Source organism: Zeugodacus cucurbitae, chromosome 2 (assembly GCF_028554725.1).
Source record: "Zeugodacus cucurbitae isolate PBARC_wt_2022May chromosome 2, idZeuCucr1.2, whole genome shotgun sequence".
NCBI classification, from domain to species: Eukaryota; Metazoa; Arthropoda; class Insecta; order Diptera; family Tephritidae; genus Zeugodacus; species Zeugodacus cucurbitae.
In genome coordinates, this window is record NC_071667.1 from 83,661,599 (window position 1) to 83,679,134 (window position 17,536).

The window sequence follows — 17,536 nt, forward strand, 5'->3', positions numbered from 1 at the left end:
ATACATACATATATACATACTAGAGTGGGTCAATTTTTTTCTTGACATAGCGGTTATCAAAATCGTAAACTACGATGAATTCTAAGAAAATTTGCCCAAGAAATCATGGGTCTAAAATGAAAATCGAGCTTCCGGTTTTTAACGAGAAACTTTCGTATATTGTATTTTGTAAAAAAAAAATCCAATTCCTATTCCACTGTCGATTTTTTGCATGTTTTGTAGATATCTAAGCTAATTTGCTCAAATTTTTTATGTGATGTTGTATTTAAGCAGAAAATTCGACAGTACAGAAATTTTTTATAGGGGGCGTGGCGCTGCCCACTTATGAGTTCATATGTATATCTCTGGAACCACCTCACCGATTTTTTTCAAATACTGTATACGTATTACATTATGCCTATGTAAGCGATATTTGAAAAATTATCAAAAGCGGACAAAAACCACGCCACGTTGTTCAAAATAACTCATATTTTGCACATTCAGAAAATGTGCTACTAACAATGCTTTTTGATGCCAGAAAGGAAGTGCGCCAGAGGGCTACGAAAAAATTGCACTATCGTGAAAAACTTTACGACCCAACAAAATTAAGAGCTTACAAAAAACCAACTATAAATTTTGACTGCACTGATTATGTTGAGATGATAAACTTAGATAACAATAGCATTTTGTCGGAGCCGCCCTTCACTGCAAACATACCCTATGACCATTTGCTCGAATACATAGAATTTGACAATCCTCCACTTCCGGATCCACAAATTCCTCCACATATTCAAGGAACCGAGTGCTTTGTGCAACTGCTGACTAGCGTTTCCCGTGGAACTATAGAAAAAAATCGTGATGGTGTTATGGCAGTTACGGTTGCAAGTCGAAACGCAACATCTAGGATGGACAGCAAACAAGAGCTTAAAACTAATTAATTGTGAACTTTAGAAGAATATTATATTTTGTTTGGCCCTTAACAGTTAAGTTTTGCTTTATATATAGATATAAAATGAAATTGCTAACTGCAATACGATTTCGCACAAGATTAAAGCTATTAAAGTTTGAAATTTTATTTATTATTATTTTAATTTTTATGGTATCCACCCATACCATAACATATAAAAAATAACATATAAAAAACAAAATGAAAAGTTTCTCGTTAAAAACCGGAAGCTCCATTTTGATTTTAGACCCATGGTTTCTTGGGCAAATTTTCTTAGAATTCATCGTAGTTTACGATTTTGATAACCGCTTGGTGCATTTTTTTTGCTCCATACAAATTGACCCACCCTAATACATACACAAAAGAAGCTATTTCTTCAAGGTGGAAATTTGACTCTTTATAAATACGACTTACACCTCTTGCACACTTATTCTTCTAATAAACTAAGGGGTACGTACTTCAAATATCCAAAGTGAAAAGCAAATAAAATCGTGAAAATTACTTTTGTATACAGCAATTGAGAGCAATGACTTGCGTAAGTAATGAAGATGCGAAAACTGTCATGGTAAAAGAAAATTTCACGATTACTCAACTACAACATTAGCTAAAGCAATTCAGTGATGAGTATGCTCTTTATGCAAACACATTATTTGTTTTCGCTGACACATTATTTGTTTTTAAGCTTTACTGCAGACTTTTTTCCGTCAACATTTCTTGTAGATCTTCAATTTATTTACCACCCTTCTCCTTAAAAGGTTCGCCACAGGTTTCCTAATAAACTGCCACACACTTTTCTTCAGAAGTGCGAACACTGCGCTACTCATGAGTCACATGACCAATATGTACTCATAAGTGAATGGATACTCATAAACATGAAACGATTGCAAATAATTTGTATGCGGTGGATCAACTTTATTTTATATCGCCATAGTTTTTATGAATATGTGCCGACGTGGTTAATTTCGTTGAACGCCAATTCAATCCGAGCATAAAAGTAACTTGAAATGCCGCAAACTTCTGGTAATTGTGGAAAAGTGTGGAAAACATGTCAACGCGTGCATGTGCGGGCGATTACAAAAAGAACAACAATGAATAGCTGTATAAAATTTACGACCATTGACGCGGCAACTGGTGCTTAACTTACTCCGAGAGAGAGAGAGAGAGGATGTGAATGCATGCATAAAAGCTCGTTTGTTGGTGATGAGTGAATGTGTGCGCCACTTAATACCACTCGGACATTTGTGTGCATTCGTGTGTGCTCAGCGCTTCCGGCAAAAGTTTGTGTCGTGTGACCTTATTGGCGAATGTGCATAATAATAATTTTAATAAGCGAAGTTTCCTAATTTATGGATTAACTGCTGTTGAAATATGCAAACAACGTTTTGCTGCAAAAGCACAGTTTGTCACAAAAGTATTCGCACGTACATGTACTTTACTTCCGACACATATAGTAAGTGGCATGTTTGTGTCGAAAAACCATGTTTCTCGTTCACAAAAGGTGGGATAATTTTCAGTTTTCACTAAGGAATACTTCCTCAATTTTTACGCTAAAACATGGAATGGAAAACGAAATATTTTTACCTAGATATATATATAGATTTCCTCTTTTCACTTCACCCTTCGAATAAGCGCATAGCAGAAATTAAAGAGCTCATTTATAAATATCAAAACCCTATCGATGGTTCACTCAATAATGATAATTAAATAACGCCTTAAGGCCTTCCAATGCTTTTCAACAGCTGCGGCGTCCATCGCCAAAAGTACAATTAATCATTTTGACACTTTCCCACTGCCAGGTAGCTTGAGGCTGTAAACTTTTATACTTAACACAGCGGTTGCATCGTTTCCATTTTAGAAATCAATTAGGCGAAAGAAAAACAAAGTAAAAAGATGGATATAGCCAGCTGGAATTGACACCATCCTCTTGAAGGAAAAGGTGTTTAAAACGGCATTATGAGAGAGGGTTGAATTAAATATTATATTTGTTTAATCGAGTTTAAGATGAATAGTTTTAGTTCAACAAGCACACATACACACACATATATGACACTTTGAGTGCACACATGTTTTTTAATAAACATTTCAAGAAGTGTGCTAGCGTCTTGCATATAAAAGTATATTGGCATTTTATTTATTTATGCATATGACTTTATTAGATTTGTATGGCATGTGCATTTGTACACTGGAATTCGATTTGTTGCAATCAGTGGAATGAAATTTCATATTGAATATGCGAAGTAAATGGGTTTTAAAATACACGATGTGTGTTCAAAAAATAACAGGAATTTTCTTTTTTTTTAATATTTATTCATACGTCTGCAGTAATGTTGTCGCTTTCAAAATAACGCTTTTTCAATCTTCGAAACAGTTCTCAAACTCGATTTTTGTGATAGTTTGGATAGATTTGGTTCTTTCAGCGATTTCTCGTATGTTTATAAAACGAAGTCCCTTTTAGTGACTTTGACTCTCTATGTGACTAAAATAAGAAACATTTATAGGGAGTCATGTGTGACGAATATGGAGGCTGAAGCCTCGTTGCAGTATTGTTGCCAATCATAAGATCATATAAACTCGTCGTCTAACCGTAGCGGCTACAGTCAAAGTAAGCAATAAATACAGCAGAATTTTATCGTGCTTCAGGGGCACATATGTACATATATCAGCTTAATAAAAAAATAAAAATTTTGACAATTGGGCTCTCCAAACCCGTGAAATTTTAAATTTGAACACCCCATGTATAATAAAAAAAAAATTTAAAAAAAATATTACAACAATAAATAAATATGATAAATTTTCAACAAACTCGCTTATTTTTGTATTCTATATAGATATGTTTTAAGGCAAGTGGCATCAAGAAATTATTATTCAAACTTCAATTTTATGAAAAGGGTAAATTCTAATCTCTAATCGAATCATATTTGGTCCCAAAAAATGAAAGCGCTAACATCCTTGAACACAAACATATTCTAAGAGCTTCAAAACGGCTGGTACTCAAGTCACAATTGACAAAAAGCAATGAGAATTCTTTCAAGACACCGCAAATACATATATACACACCATTTTGTTTCGAACAATTTTACATAACCCTAGCAAATATGCGCTATAATATTCACAGATTCACTGTTCTTTAGAAATATTCAGCATTTTACAGTTAGTTTATGTGTATGTGTATATACTGGTGCATATGTATGAACGTATATTTGTCTTTGCTTTTTGTCTATCCCGGCAGTTGCTGCTTCTGAATTAAGAGCAAGCGGCGGTCCAAGTCCGGCGGCACATCCTTGGATACCCGTTGTGGCTTACTTGGAAACTCTGCCGAGACCAACAAAACCGCCAAGTAGGTTGTGTTTTACTTTTCAGTTGCAATTTCAAAGCGTTTCTTTCGTTCCTTTACAAATATCGATTGTTAATGGTTTGCAGTGAATTGCCAATGAATTTCATGTATGCCTTGCATTCATACAATAGTTCTATACATACCTATAATACATATGGATGAGTATGCATACAGTAGCAGACTGAAGTTTGTTTGTATGTGTTTAACTTTATGTTGATTCAAAACGAAAAGTGCATGCGCATAGAGTGCTTTTAGTGCTTCATACGAGTACATATGCTGATTTACGATTTCAATTTCAAGTTATCTTGTGCCAACTCAATTGAAAGTGAAATGCAAAGATAAATGAAAACAAATGGCTACTCCAACATACCAAACACAACTCGAATACACCTGCAACACCTTTATGTTTATATGGGAATGAGACGACAGCACACTTGCCGTTACTCAAAGGAAACAACAGAGCCACTCCAACACCCACACACAAAGCTGCTGCTCTTAGTTGTTATTTATGTAATTCCATTTGACGCTGACTATTCGTTTTGTTGCGGCTTAAATTGTGTAGTTACGTAACAGTTATCTTAAGAAAGTGATGTCTCTATTTATATGCTTACACCAATACACTTAACCATATATGTGTGTATATATGTATGTATGTAGATATATATTTTCTTATTTACAATTGCAACGCGTGCGTTTACTTTGTTGCACTTCATCCTCATCTTCATTTTCATCTTCATCTTCATTAAAAACCAATCTACACGCGGCTGAACGTAAAAAATTTTGTGTTTGATTAACGCGTTTCCAATTTTCCATTTCCCTCATTTCATATACATACACATACACTTTTCTTTCCATTCCATTGATTACCGTTGCATTTACATTTCACTTTTGCATTTGTACATTTTTTCCTTGCCACAGAATGCGACCAGACATTCGTTTCACGGATTGGCGGCCCCCAGAATGGCACATTCTCTGCGCCGCTGCTGCACAATCACAAGAACCATTCGCGTCAATGCTTGTACACTTTCCTAGCAGGACCCGGGCAACGTGTCGAAGTACTTTTTACATCGTTTAATTTAAGAGGAAGTCCACCAGAGTAAGTCATGAAGAAATGCACAAATGAGTGTGTAATTACTTGCCGATAATTAGCATAATGGCGAATAGTTCGAAGAACTCGCGTTTGAATTATTGCAATTTTTGTAATTAACTCTTAAAAAATATTTTCTGTCTCTTTTTCTCAATACAGCGGTTCTGCCGTCGGTGAATTACCAGCGTAAGTATTATATAATTACTGTCTTTTCTTTTATTAAAATAATAAACTCCTATCAATTACTGCTTTTGAAGGGCCTTGAATATAATTCATTTTCAATTATAAAATATGAAGCCTAATAGCGATATTATGACTCGACTTTTCTCGACTTTCCTTCCTTCTAAGTGTATCATGTAGCGTAATGGCTTCACCTTTTTCAGCAACAATTCTATAGTAAAGTGTGTGTTCTGAGAGATATAGTATTATATATTCTAGATGAACAGCTGTCAAAGTAAATACAAATGATGGTTCCAGGAGTGATAAAACTTATAAATTTTGTGAGAAATCCATTCATTAATTCTTCTATACTTGGTTTGAAATAAAATTTGTAGACTTCAAAAAACGCACCTTATATTATCACCACTGAGAAATGCAGGACTCCATTGACATTATGTTGAAGACCTTTTATGAACGTCTTTCAGATTTATGACTCAAACCACCTTATGCGTTGTACACAGGCCATTCTTCAAAGAACTTACACAATTGATAATTTCTTCTTGAGTTTAAATATTGATTTTATAGTCCGAGGTCTTTTATAAAAATTAATTTAGGTTGATTGAAGAAAAGTAATGCTATATTGGTTCTTCCGCACTTTTAGCTGTGTTCACGAGTACATGGATATATATTCGGAAGTGCAATCGTCAGATCCAGCTGAACTAATAAATTCACCATTCGGTGGACGATATTGCGGTACAATACCTCCGCGACGACGTATCTCCATGTATCGAGCTATAGCCATCTCATTTTTTACCAATAAAAATGTATCTACACCCGATTTATTCGAAGGAACTTATAGATTTATAAATGCATGTAAGTACATTACTGCAAAATATGTTTATATTCCAAACTAATTCAAACAATTTAATAATGAAATATATTGTAATTCGTTCGTGCTCGCAGCTGAATATGAAATTGGTATACCAATAGCGGGTTCACCATGTTCCTACACCATTACGCCTAGCATGAGTATCAATAAAACCGGGGCACTCATATCGCCAACCTATCCGGGTGCCTATCCAAAGGATATGTCATGCACATATCAATTTCTCGGCGAATCGAATCAAAGAGTTAGATTAGAATTTCGTGATTTTGATCTATTTTTTGGTGGACCACAGTGAGTACCTCTGAATGCTGGACAAACTAATTTAGTTACAAACATGCATACGCACTATTTGTGGTGTGGTGTGTATGTTTGTGCACTAAATTGGTTAATTCTAATTGAAAATGTGTGTGTGTCTCCTCAACAGCTGCCCATTTGACTATGTCAAAGTGTATGATGGTCCCGATAATTCGTCAGCATTAATTGGTACATATTGCGGACAGCAAAGGAATTTAGTTTTATACTCAAGCGAATCGAGCCTTTTTGTTCATTTTTATACATTGCCGAGAACAGCGAATACACAAAATCGTGGCTTTAAAGGAATTTATGAATTTAGCGAAAGTTTTGTTAAATTAGATTTTATACGTAAGTAATTCGTAACCAATGATGATCGTCACAAAACATATGTATACTTTTTGGTTTGTTGATTAGATTTTGAAAACGTACTCATGAGGTTCAAAAGTAGAACTTTTGGAGGGAAGATTGTGAATACTTAAGTGGTTCAAAAGTTGAATTTTTTTAACATGTATTAATTATAAAATCTATTTAGAGCAGAAAACCTTGTTAAATGCATTCTAGAAAACTTTAGCCTGATAACAATATTTGAAATCTTATTCAACAAAAACTGGAACTGGAAAATCGGAACTCCTTGTTATCTATTATATAGGCATAAAGAAGCGGTTTAAACATGTTTTTGTTTTGAAAATTTAAAGTTGGATTTCTTAAGAACATTCACCAACAAATTTCAAAGTCTACTACTATGAGTTATTTGAATTAGAAGAGGTGAAATAAATAATTAGGAGTGCTATAACATATTTTCAGCTCTGTGATTAACTAGAATCTATTTAAATTCCAGTAACCTAAAAAATCATGTAACTTCAAAGTTACAAAAAATTCAGTAACTTCAAAGAATCGAAACATTCAATCCTTTAAAAAATTTTTTCTTTCGAGTTACCACACTTCTAACTCTCAAAATAGCCTCCTTCGGTTCGAGAACATTTTTAGCTAACTGTATGTGTTTGTAGATCATGCGCAAGCAGCGTAGATTTTTGCTGCATTTTAGCATCCACAGACTATACTCATATACCAATAAAATACTAACACCTTCCTAGCTTTAAGTAGAAATTCTTCAATCCATTAAATTTGTTTTAAAATCTTACAACAACTTATTGGATTATAAATTATAAACCTATTAACTGATCTCTCTTCCACTCTGTTTCCAAAATATCCCTCATCATTTCTACTCACTCTATAATTACACTGAAATGCAACAACAATGCTTCGCTCAACAAAAATATTTAATCGGCGACAACAACCAAAAAAAAATTTGCTCTAACTGAAATTATGAAAAATTAGGTGAAAATGATGGCATTCACATACGTGGCTCGGAATGTGATCAAAAGATATTATCGAGAAAGGAATCAACGGGTTTTGTGCTCTCACCAAATTATCCCTATCCATATATACCGAAAACTGTTTGTAGGTAAGTACCAGTGAACGATGAAATTTCTCTCTCAATGCAAAACTGTATGCCGTTCAGCTTGAGGTACGCTGACTTGTTTAGAAGTTATTAAAACTTAAGTTTATTTATTTTCGAAAATTCTACAAGGTACTTCATTTACGGCATGCAAGATGCTCAGCATCTGGAACGTGTACGTCTGGAGTTCTCAGCATTCAATATACCCAAGGTGGAGCACAAGGATAAGAGCGAGTAAGTTATTGAAACAACTTGAAAATCTTATCGCTCTCTACTTGATGATGAACTGTGTTCTCTCCACAGATCCAATTGCACGGATGGTTATCTAAAAATCTATCTGAAGGGTCAGGAAACTGCCGATGCCTATGACAAATTTGACTATGAGTTATGTGGCAATGAGACACAGCGAGTTCTTAGCGATGGACCACGTTTGGCAATGGTGTTCAGTTCGGGTGAGCTGCAGGGTCGCGGTTTCAAGGGTAAATACACCTTTGAAACTGAGTATAAAATCCCCGGCACAGCTGCACCTGATGGCACCTGCAGCTTCACATATGTGAGCAGTTCAAAGAAGCGTGGCGAATTGAATAGTCCTCGCTATCCATCCAACTACCCATCGGACACGAATTGCTCGTATCTCTTTCTGGGTGAACCGAATGAACAGGTCACCATCGTTTTCGATCATTTCAAAATTAAAGCGGATGGTAACTCAAATGCAACGGCTGGCGCTTATGGGTAAAGAATATCGTTTGCGCTAATTCAATTTCATTTTAAATTCACAAATTAATTTTTGTCAAATATTATTGTACATTTCATGTTCACACAGTTCTAGCGCTTGCTTTGAAGACTGGCTGGAAATGTATGTTGTTTATCGTGATAACAACGATCGTTTTCTTGGTCGCTACTGTGGTTTGACAGCACCCGGCCCCGTTGAGAGCCCAAGGGGTGCGGTGGGACTGCGCATCACATTGCATACGGATCAAGAGAACGTAGCTAGCGGCTTCAAAGCGCGTTACTTCTTCGAATCACCACGTACCGATGTGGCTGAATGTGGTGGCAACTTCTCAGGTCAGGACTCGGGCATTATCACCTCTCCCAACTACCCAGCGGGTTACAAAGCACCCAGTCGTGGTATGGCTTCGATGGCATGCAATTGGATAATGACAGCACGTCCGGGTTATAAGTTATCAATTAACTTTGAGCACTTCTCCATCGAAGGCGACCCAGCAAGTGAGTATCAAGAGCCTCGTTTTATGCATATGCTCTACTATAAATATGCTTTGTGTGTGTTTTTTAATATAGATCGTGGTTGTCCCGCTGCAGTTTTGCGCCTTTGGGTCAATGTTGATTCTGACCAACCGCCATTGGAATTGTGTGGTGAAAAGCCACTAATCGAACAGTGGTATTATATTTCCACTGGACAGACTGCTCGTATCAGTTTCACAACCAGCGATAAAACCGTTGGTGCTCCGGTAAGCTGAACTGGAAAAAAAATTAAAATTGAAATTAAATAAATATTGAAATTTGAAAAAAAAAACTATTATATGTTGATGAATATATTTATTGGTATATATTTGAAAAAATATTTTAATTTGCTGCTTTACAGGGCTTCCGCATTGTATGGACTGAAATACAAGACTCTGGTCCTGGACCACCGTCCATTGGACTGCTCTGTGAATCAACCTACCACTTTCAATGCGACGTGGGCTACTGCATTTCCGACAAATTGCGCTGCGATGGCGTCAAAAACTGTGGTCCCGGTGACGATAGTGACGAATTGCACTGTGAGTCGTGAGTGAGTCGAACGGTTCAGTTCATTTTTTTCTTATTTACTTTTATTTAATTTTAAGTTTTCTTCTTCTTAAGTTTACAATTTCAGTTGATTTCCGACCAATGATTCAGTTCTTAACAAGACAGATGGAAATTAATGGATTTTGTTCAAATATACGCTCATTTCAAAATACAACTAATTTTATAACTGTAGTATAGTATACACTTTTACCTTAAAAATTACTTACAAAAAAAGTTTATTAAAACTAATGATATTTAAAAAAAAATAGTTTGTTTAAAGAACGAAATTTAATTTTTCTCATTTCTAAAGAAATACAATTACCTACATATACATCTTTCGAATGCATACGAAATCAAACGAAATTCTAACTAAACAGAAATCAAAACTTATTTTATAACCTAAATAGATTTAATTGGCCAATAAATTGGAAGCTAACTACTAAAGACATGTTTTTGCCATAAACTTTCCCTTTTCTTTTCTACATGTCTTCTTTACACTCTTAAAGTAGAAATATGCCTTATTATTATAACTGTATAATTTCACTTTACTTTCCGCTTTCGTTCTTTTATATTCAATTTTTTCATAAGTAAACTTGAACCTGACGACACAATTTAAATATACTAAAATATCTTACTGCCTTATAAATAACAATATTAAATCATAATCTATAATTATTACTTACAATACATTACTTATAGTCTAAACAGATGTTAATAAATTGTTCGCCAATAATAATCATCGTAAAACAACTTAAATACTTTACTTAATATAAACACCGACATAAACAGTGAAGATCATGCAAATGATTCATAAAAAAACCGAATAAAAGTTTATCGCATGCTAGATACAAAAAGTGACATGACATAAATGGAATATTTAACGCAGAGTGATTCATTTGATATTTAATAACAGCCTTTCTGATGGCTAAAAAAATAACTTGAAAAGGCCAAATGCTTTTTAAGGCCAAGCACAATTTCTATATGAAAATTAAAAATTTCAATTCATAGTGTCTATGTCCTTTTTGTATTTAGTTTGTTATATGTTGTCTTAACAAATCTTTCTACACTGAATTTGCATATTCGCACTGCACTTTTATCGAATATTTTGAAGCATATTTCACCAGATCGTTTTCTATATATTTCATCACTTGTCCATGTACATATAGTTATACATAAGTTTGATTTGTGCCCATCAAATATAACACTTAGGTATGTGGTATAAATCTCTCAATAATTTTCAAGGTTTCTGGTAATGATAGATTTATAAAATTGTAAATGCCAAGGTGATGTTTCGAAACATAAGACTTATAAATATAAATTTTCTTCTAGCAGTGGATATATGGAAATGAGCTCCTTAATACCTAGTTGTCTGGTTCCCTTATATAGTTACTTTTTTAACTCCTAATTAACAAATTTCAGCTAATATAATATAATGACATAGGTACTCTTATTTTCATACACTCATCTCAAGAGAATGCGATTACTTTTAGAAATGAAATCTGAGAATTGATTTATACTGTTGAATGAAGCTTATCATATATCTACAAACCAGTATCGGAAGGTTTTAGTGATTTCAATATTTGCAGTGATTAATAGCATTCATTATTAAGTAGAATAGTCTTTATATGGTCTAAAGATTTTGTCTTTTTTTTTTGTCTTACTTGCTGAATCACAAATATTAAGTGCAGGAGTATGTGAATCTACTCGAAAACTCTTGGTTTATTTAAAATAATTTTATCACAGCAAATTAAATCTTTCGCCAATAATTTGCTGCAAAACTTATTCACAAAACCATTGTTGCTCTTCTTTTCCCCCCATTTTCTCTTATACTTGCTCATGCTGATCTTCTTCAAACACATCCATTGTATAATTCCCTTCCTACTCATCTATTATGTCTTTCTATTTCAATTTTCAAATTAAATCAAAATAAACAAAAAACATATTTGCAATTGTTTGTTGTGTGCTACTTGCTTCTTCCTCTTCTTCTTTTTATTAACTTTTCTTTCTCTCTTTAACGCCTTCCTCATACTAATACGCCCAGGCGACGGAAATACTCCACTGGTGCCATCATTAATACAACTCATTGGTTTAGCAATTGGCGTGGCGCGATTCTTACACTTTTAAAATCGCATTTTTAATAGACACACCAAAAACGATTAAAACAAAAAAAAAACGAAACTCTAACTTATACTTGCAAAGTAAAAATTGTCAAATCGCAATCAATTTTTGAACTTGTTGAAATTGCTAAATCAACTTAAGCGTAACATGATCCTAAAACAACTACACTTGGCTGATAAGGCGCGTCCAAAGCCCACATTCACTTTAGTGTGTGAAATTGTTGCAATTACAAAACTCTAAACTAAAACATTTTTCGCATACAAATAAGTCATCTTTGATTCAGAAACACGTGAGTCTTTTCAGATACTAACAACTTTACCAAACAAACAAATCTTTAAACTCTCTTTGCTACATAGTTTTATCACATGCTTACAATCACATGCTAATCACTATAACGAATACTATGGTTATTACTCATAAACACTTCATGTACATACAAACATGTTGACATAAATTCGTTAGTACTCGCTAGTAAATAGCACTCTGTAGACCACCCCATAGAACCCATACCACGCATACACCCCTCACTCATCATATACTCGTACTCGTGCAACCACACCGACATCAAGGAATCTTGAAAAATACACTCTCGTTCGAATCACACTATGCAACGCTATATAGTTGTCAGTAAACTTTGCGCCACAAAAGCTTAAACCAAACAAAATTAGAAGTGGTTAAAAAATTGTATGTTCTTAGTACAGAAATATTGCTTAAATACTTTGCAACGCCTTTCCAGTTGTTGGCCGATTTTTTTATTATTATTATAGTTTTTTGAAAATTCACGAAAAGAAACTTTAAATTGCCTGCAGTTATCGCTGTACTCAATAATTTATACGAAAGAAGCTTTTTATGTTTTTAGTTAGATTCATATATTCATTACATGCTGATTTCTATGTGTTGCACCTTAACCTACCTTAATTATTATTTTTGCATAAATTGTGGTCGATTCAGAAATTGGTTACTTATAAAGCGAACTGAAGTCTATCCTAATAATTTCGCTGTTATGTCTAATAGTCTTTTCGCACAGCCAAATAAATTTAGTACATTAAGATTATAATTGAAACAGTTCGTGCCTTTCGCACAGCCGACTACTCGATTAACGATCAGCTGTTACACATTATTGTTTTTTCTCTTCATAAGAAGAGAATAGTAGCTGATTGCTATTATGTCAATAGGAGCAACCAAATTTACAGCGTTGACAACTACCTGTAGAGTGGGATGCCTGTGTCGACTCGATTTGTATTCCATTAAAAATTAATGTAGTAAAATAATATTTTTCTTTTGGATGGCAAATCGATCAAAATCACCGCTTTAATCGAGCAAAGGTCATTTTATATACTATATGGTATAATATGACTGTACTTTGCATAGCTTACAAATAGATGTCGCTAAAAGAGTCTATCCTTAGAATAAGCTTTATACACTTTATTAGCACTATTTTTGGGAAAGATCTTGTTAAATTGAAGGATCACAAGATACACTTTCAGATCGCACACGATTTAATATAAAGTTTCTTAGAAGTAAAAGCTCTTCTCCTTTTATTAATATTTCTTTGTATACTCAAAAAAGTAATTATCTTTTCATTTGTACTTATTTAATCCACAAAGATGCCTGGTTTAATAATTATCAAATTATTAAATTCATTAATTATAAGTTAGTAACTTACATTTGAATCTGGTCTAAAAGGGACAAGAATGGTACTCGTATTGGGAAATTCAGTATTCTTTTCAAATAAATCTCGATGTATTGTTACTTTATTGGAGTCCGCCTTTGCACAAACTTATAATCGACACTTCAAAACAATTTCGACACATAAAATTGCATGCATTCGGTTTTACTCGTTGTTTTCGTTTCCAAATAGGAGAAGAAGTGTGTATGTATGTTGAAGCCACAAATAATTGCACAGCACGCACATACTCATGGAGTGTATTTAATTACTCGTTTGCTAACATACTCATTCCATAATAATTCCATTTAATTAAAATATACATTTTCGAAAACATTTCCCCACATGACATGTTCCAACTGCCATTCTCATTGGTAAACCATTGAAATACTACCATCGAAATACAATATTAATCAACAAATCTAATTTTAGAATTTATAAAAGCTAAATAAATGAAAGTACATGCACAACTAAGTATGTATCTTAATAATCTTCTCTAAATGTTTCAACACAAACAACCCTAAATACCATTTATACCAAAGTATACATATTTATTGATAATATTAAGAAATATTTTATACCAGTTTATGCCAGTTCACTAATGAGTTTTAAATTTCTTGCTTTGTCTTTTCTGTAAACAAAAATCGTGTGCAACGATACCTTTGGACCTTTGGATCGTTGTTTCTATGTGTGTTTATATGAATGATATGCGCGCAAAAGGTACCACACAAGCGCCCGAGGAGGATCACGGCGTTCTAATTATAATAACACTAATCGTCGTCTCGTTCCTAATCTGTCTCCTATGCACACTCTGTCACTCCAAAAGAAAACGTAGAGCGCATGTGCGTCAACTGGGTCTGCATCGCAATGCCCACTACGATTCGCAAACCAGCGCCACTGGTGAGTATGACTGCGAATGATATCCATGATTTGTTGTTGTACTTCTTGTCAGTTTCATTTAATTTTGTTGTTTTTGTATTTTCAGTTTTTAAAAAATTTTAGACAATATTAAAGTTCTCATTTACACATTTTCTTGGTTACAAATTTGACATATTAACAGGTAAAATGCGAAGTTATACCATTATAGTCCTCTAACTCAAGGAGTTATCAATATTTTATTTAACGAGTTTTTTAAATAAGAACATATCAGGACAAAATTGTAGCTTTAATTGAAACAACCTTGCGATGGATATTTACCAGCTTTAAACCATTTGAAAATTAAAAAATTTCTTTTTGTTATAAATACTCGACCTTTATGGTTGAGTTCCCTCATTCGAGTTCGTGTCTTAAGTCTTTTGATATAAGCTAACAAACAAACGTCTAACACTGGTTAACAATAATTTTTTTTTTAATTTTTCTTGCAATGAATTATTTGCCAATTGTTTCATTTCATTTTATTATCTTCAAATCCGTATACAAAAATTCCTATATATTCCCCCTTTCTCGCATAATCGCGTTAGGTTTGAGTTCCAGTCGTCGGCATTTACAGGGTGGTGCGAGCATATCGGGTAGTCTGCATGGCATCAATAGTGGTTCATTGATGATACCACCAGCCCCGCTGCCACCCACTAGCGTACCACCACCGCCGCACATATGCATTGCGGGAGTCGACGGCCTCAGCGGGGGTATACTAATAAACGACGACGACGGCTTGGACGATGACGATGACATCGACCTGGACAATGTGCAACATGAGATCTTTATTAACGACGTACGATTCGACGATGAGGAGAACCACTTGGAACAAATGCATCACTTGGAGAACGTTTAACAAACGGCGAAAACGCTTTTGGGCAGCACGAGCGGCGCTATCCACTTGTTGCAACAATATGCGGCATTTTATAGGAATTTACAAGCATAGGCACAGATTTAATTTACATTGTAATAAGCATTAAATGAATAATAGCGAAAACATTAGTCGTAATAATTAAGTCAGGTTTTTAATAGCAAAAGAAATCAATAAAAAATCCAAATTCCTAGAGTTAAATGCAAATTCGTTGCAAATTACAACAAAAGGTTGCATGCAACTAAAGGAAAAGGAATAACGGTTCGCAATTCGTTTAATTCGAAAATCGCCAAAGAGTCAAACAAGTTACAGTTAGAGAGGAACGAAAGCAATTTGACGAAGAGAGAGAAACGAGAGAAAAAGCGAGAGCATAATAATGGCAAAAGAGAGATACACAAGTTATTGGATTTAGACTGGGTTTATCGGCATTTTACTGACTTTTTTATTTTTTGGATAAAAAAAATCGTCAAAACATATTATATACATATATTTGTGTCTACGCGGACATTTGGAAGATCACCTAAAACTACTTATTGTAAAATAATTTCCAATAAACTTAATATTTAAAAGTTAACAGTACTGCGAATGGTAGGAAGCGTGAGATAGCATTTTGACGAGAGGCTTTTTATTGTGAAACAAAGTAAAAAGTAGCGAATTTGAGGCGAAAATGGAACGAGAGGAAAATTAAAATGAAATAAATTTAAAAATAATAGTGAAAAAAGAAAACATAATAAAGGCTCATTAGCGTTAATTACAAAATAAGTTAAATGTAAAATGCAAATAAAACGGTAAATCTCATACAAAGAATTGATGAATTCATGGCGTAAACCAAAATATTGTTGATTTTTATATTTGATACGATTTAGAAGCATTATACATTTATTGTTCGTAAGGAGACCCAGCTACATTGACAGTTAAACAAATAAATAACAACAATGCATATACATATGTATTTAGCAACAATTCTTCATGACTTTAAACACACACATACACGCATACATAATTAACATGAGAGTTGAGTCAGAAAACTAAAATTTACTCAATATGTCAGCACGCCTCACATCTTCAAACTTTCCTGGTACACTCAGCAGTTATTTCAGGCAAAAAATTCACTTAATTCACACACTCATCCACTTAACAAGCCGCTCGCGAATACCTACACGCAAATACATAACGAATACGAAGAAAACGATGAATGATGAACAGCATGCCACATCAATAATAATGATTCTAAAATGTGCTCAATACGTTAGTAAATATACATACAATAAAAACAATACGTACGAGTCTTATTGCGAGTAAATAAATTAACAAATAAATTAACAAATAAATTAACACAAAAATGAATAAATAAATAAATAAATAGCATACATATTTAAGTACCATACATACATATTTGATAGTAAAATGCCATATAAACAAACGTGAAACACGTAAGTAACGTAACAAACGTAACGTAAACGCTCATACATAATACCTTTTTGATGGCAATATTACGTATTTACTACGTTAAACAAACTACGAATGTGACCACAAACTGACAACCACAAGTTGCTGCTCAGCCGTCGTGCTACAACAACACTGAACACTGAATAATAATAATAATAATCAATTAGTGACTATCAAAACTGCATCTTCCAGAATAAATAATTAATAATTAATAAAAACAAAGAAAATACTAAGGCACTTAAAAATAAAAAAATACTATGTGTAATGAGACCTTTACCTTGAACACTGGCAATTAGGTAAAAATAAAAAAAAATATTAAACGCAAGTATTTAAGTGAAGAGAAACATAATAAAGGGATAGTAGTGAGCATTGTAAGCATTGAGATGGAGATTGTAGCTCGCGTTTACTGTCAGACGAAGATCGGGAACATATGTTTGTAGATGGCAGAAGAATAAAGAGCCTTTAGCTTAAAACTATAAGTAAATTTTATGTCACATTTATAATTGTTTTATACGAAGGCATTGCTTATTAGTATGCAATAGATATCATTGAAATATTTAATAATAAGTAAAAATTCAATTAAAA

General features: G+C 33.7%; 1 protein-coding gene across 12 annotated transcripts in view; it reads left to right on the forward strand.

Moving 5' to 3' along the window:
- Positions 1 to 16,829, forward strand: part of LOC105218882 (dorsal-ventral patterning tolloid-like protein 1) — a 93,439-nt gene extending 76,610 nt beyond the window's left edge. For 6 of the 12 annotated variants that reach the window (XM_054227407.1, XM_011194743.3, XM_054227412.1 and 3 more), the window contains 13 exons: positions 5,178 to 5,355; positions 5,506 to 5,532; positions 6,167 to 6,378; positions 6,469 to 6,682; positions 6,816 to 7,033; positions 8,024 to 8,150; positions 8,277 to 8,378; positions 8,448 to 8,876; positions 8,968 to 9,371; positions 9,444 to 9,613; positions 9,748 to 9,925; positions 14,437 to 14,616; positions 15,177 to 16,829. In XM_054227407.1, coding sequence (XP_054083382.1) covers positions 5,178 to 5,355; positions 5,506 to 5,532; positions 6,167 to 6,378; positions 6,469 to 6,682; positions 6,816 to 7,033; positions 8,024 to 8,150; positions 8,277 to 8,378; positions 8,448 to 8,876; positions 8,968 to 9,371; positions 9,444 to 9,613; positions 9,748 to 9,925; positions 14,437 to 14,616; positions 15,177 to 15,487 — 2,750 coding nt within the window. In that variant the 3' untranslated portion in view covers positions 15,488 to 16,829. Of the gene's footprint in view, positions 1 to 4,175; positions 4,263 to 5,177; positions 5,356 to 5,505; positions 5,533 to 6,166; positions 6,379 to 6,468; positions 6,683 to 6,815; positions 7,034 to 8,023; positions 8,151 to 8,276; positions 8,379 to 8,447; positions 8,877 to 8,967; positions 9,372 to 9,443; positions 9,614 to 9,747; positions 9,937 to 11,973; positions 12,340 to 14,436; positions 14,617 to 14,701; positions 14,777 to 15,176 lie in introns of those variants that run through there. The other 6 variants (XR_008470410.1, XM_054227451.1, XR_008470413.1 and 3 more) reach the window with 6 other exon arrangements.
- Positions 16,830 to 17,536: the final 707 nt, after the last annotated feature.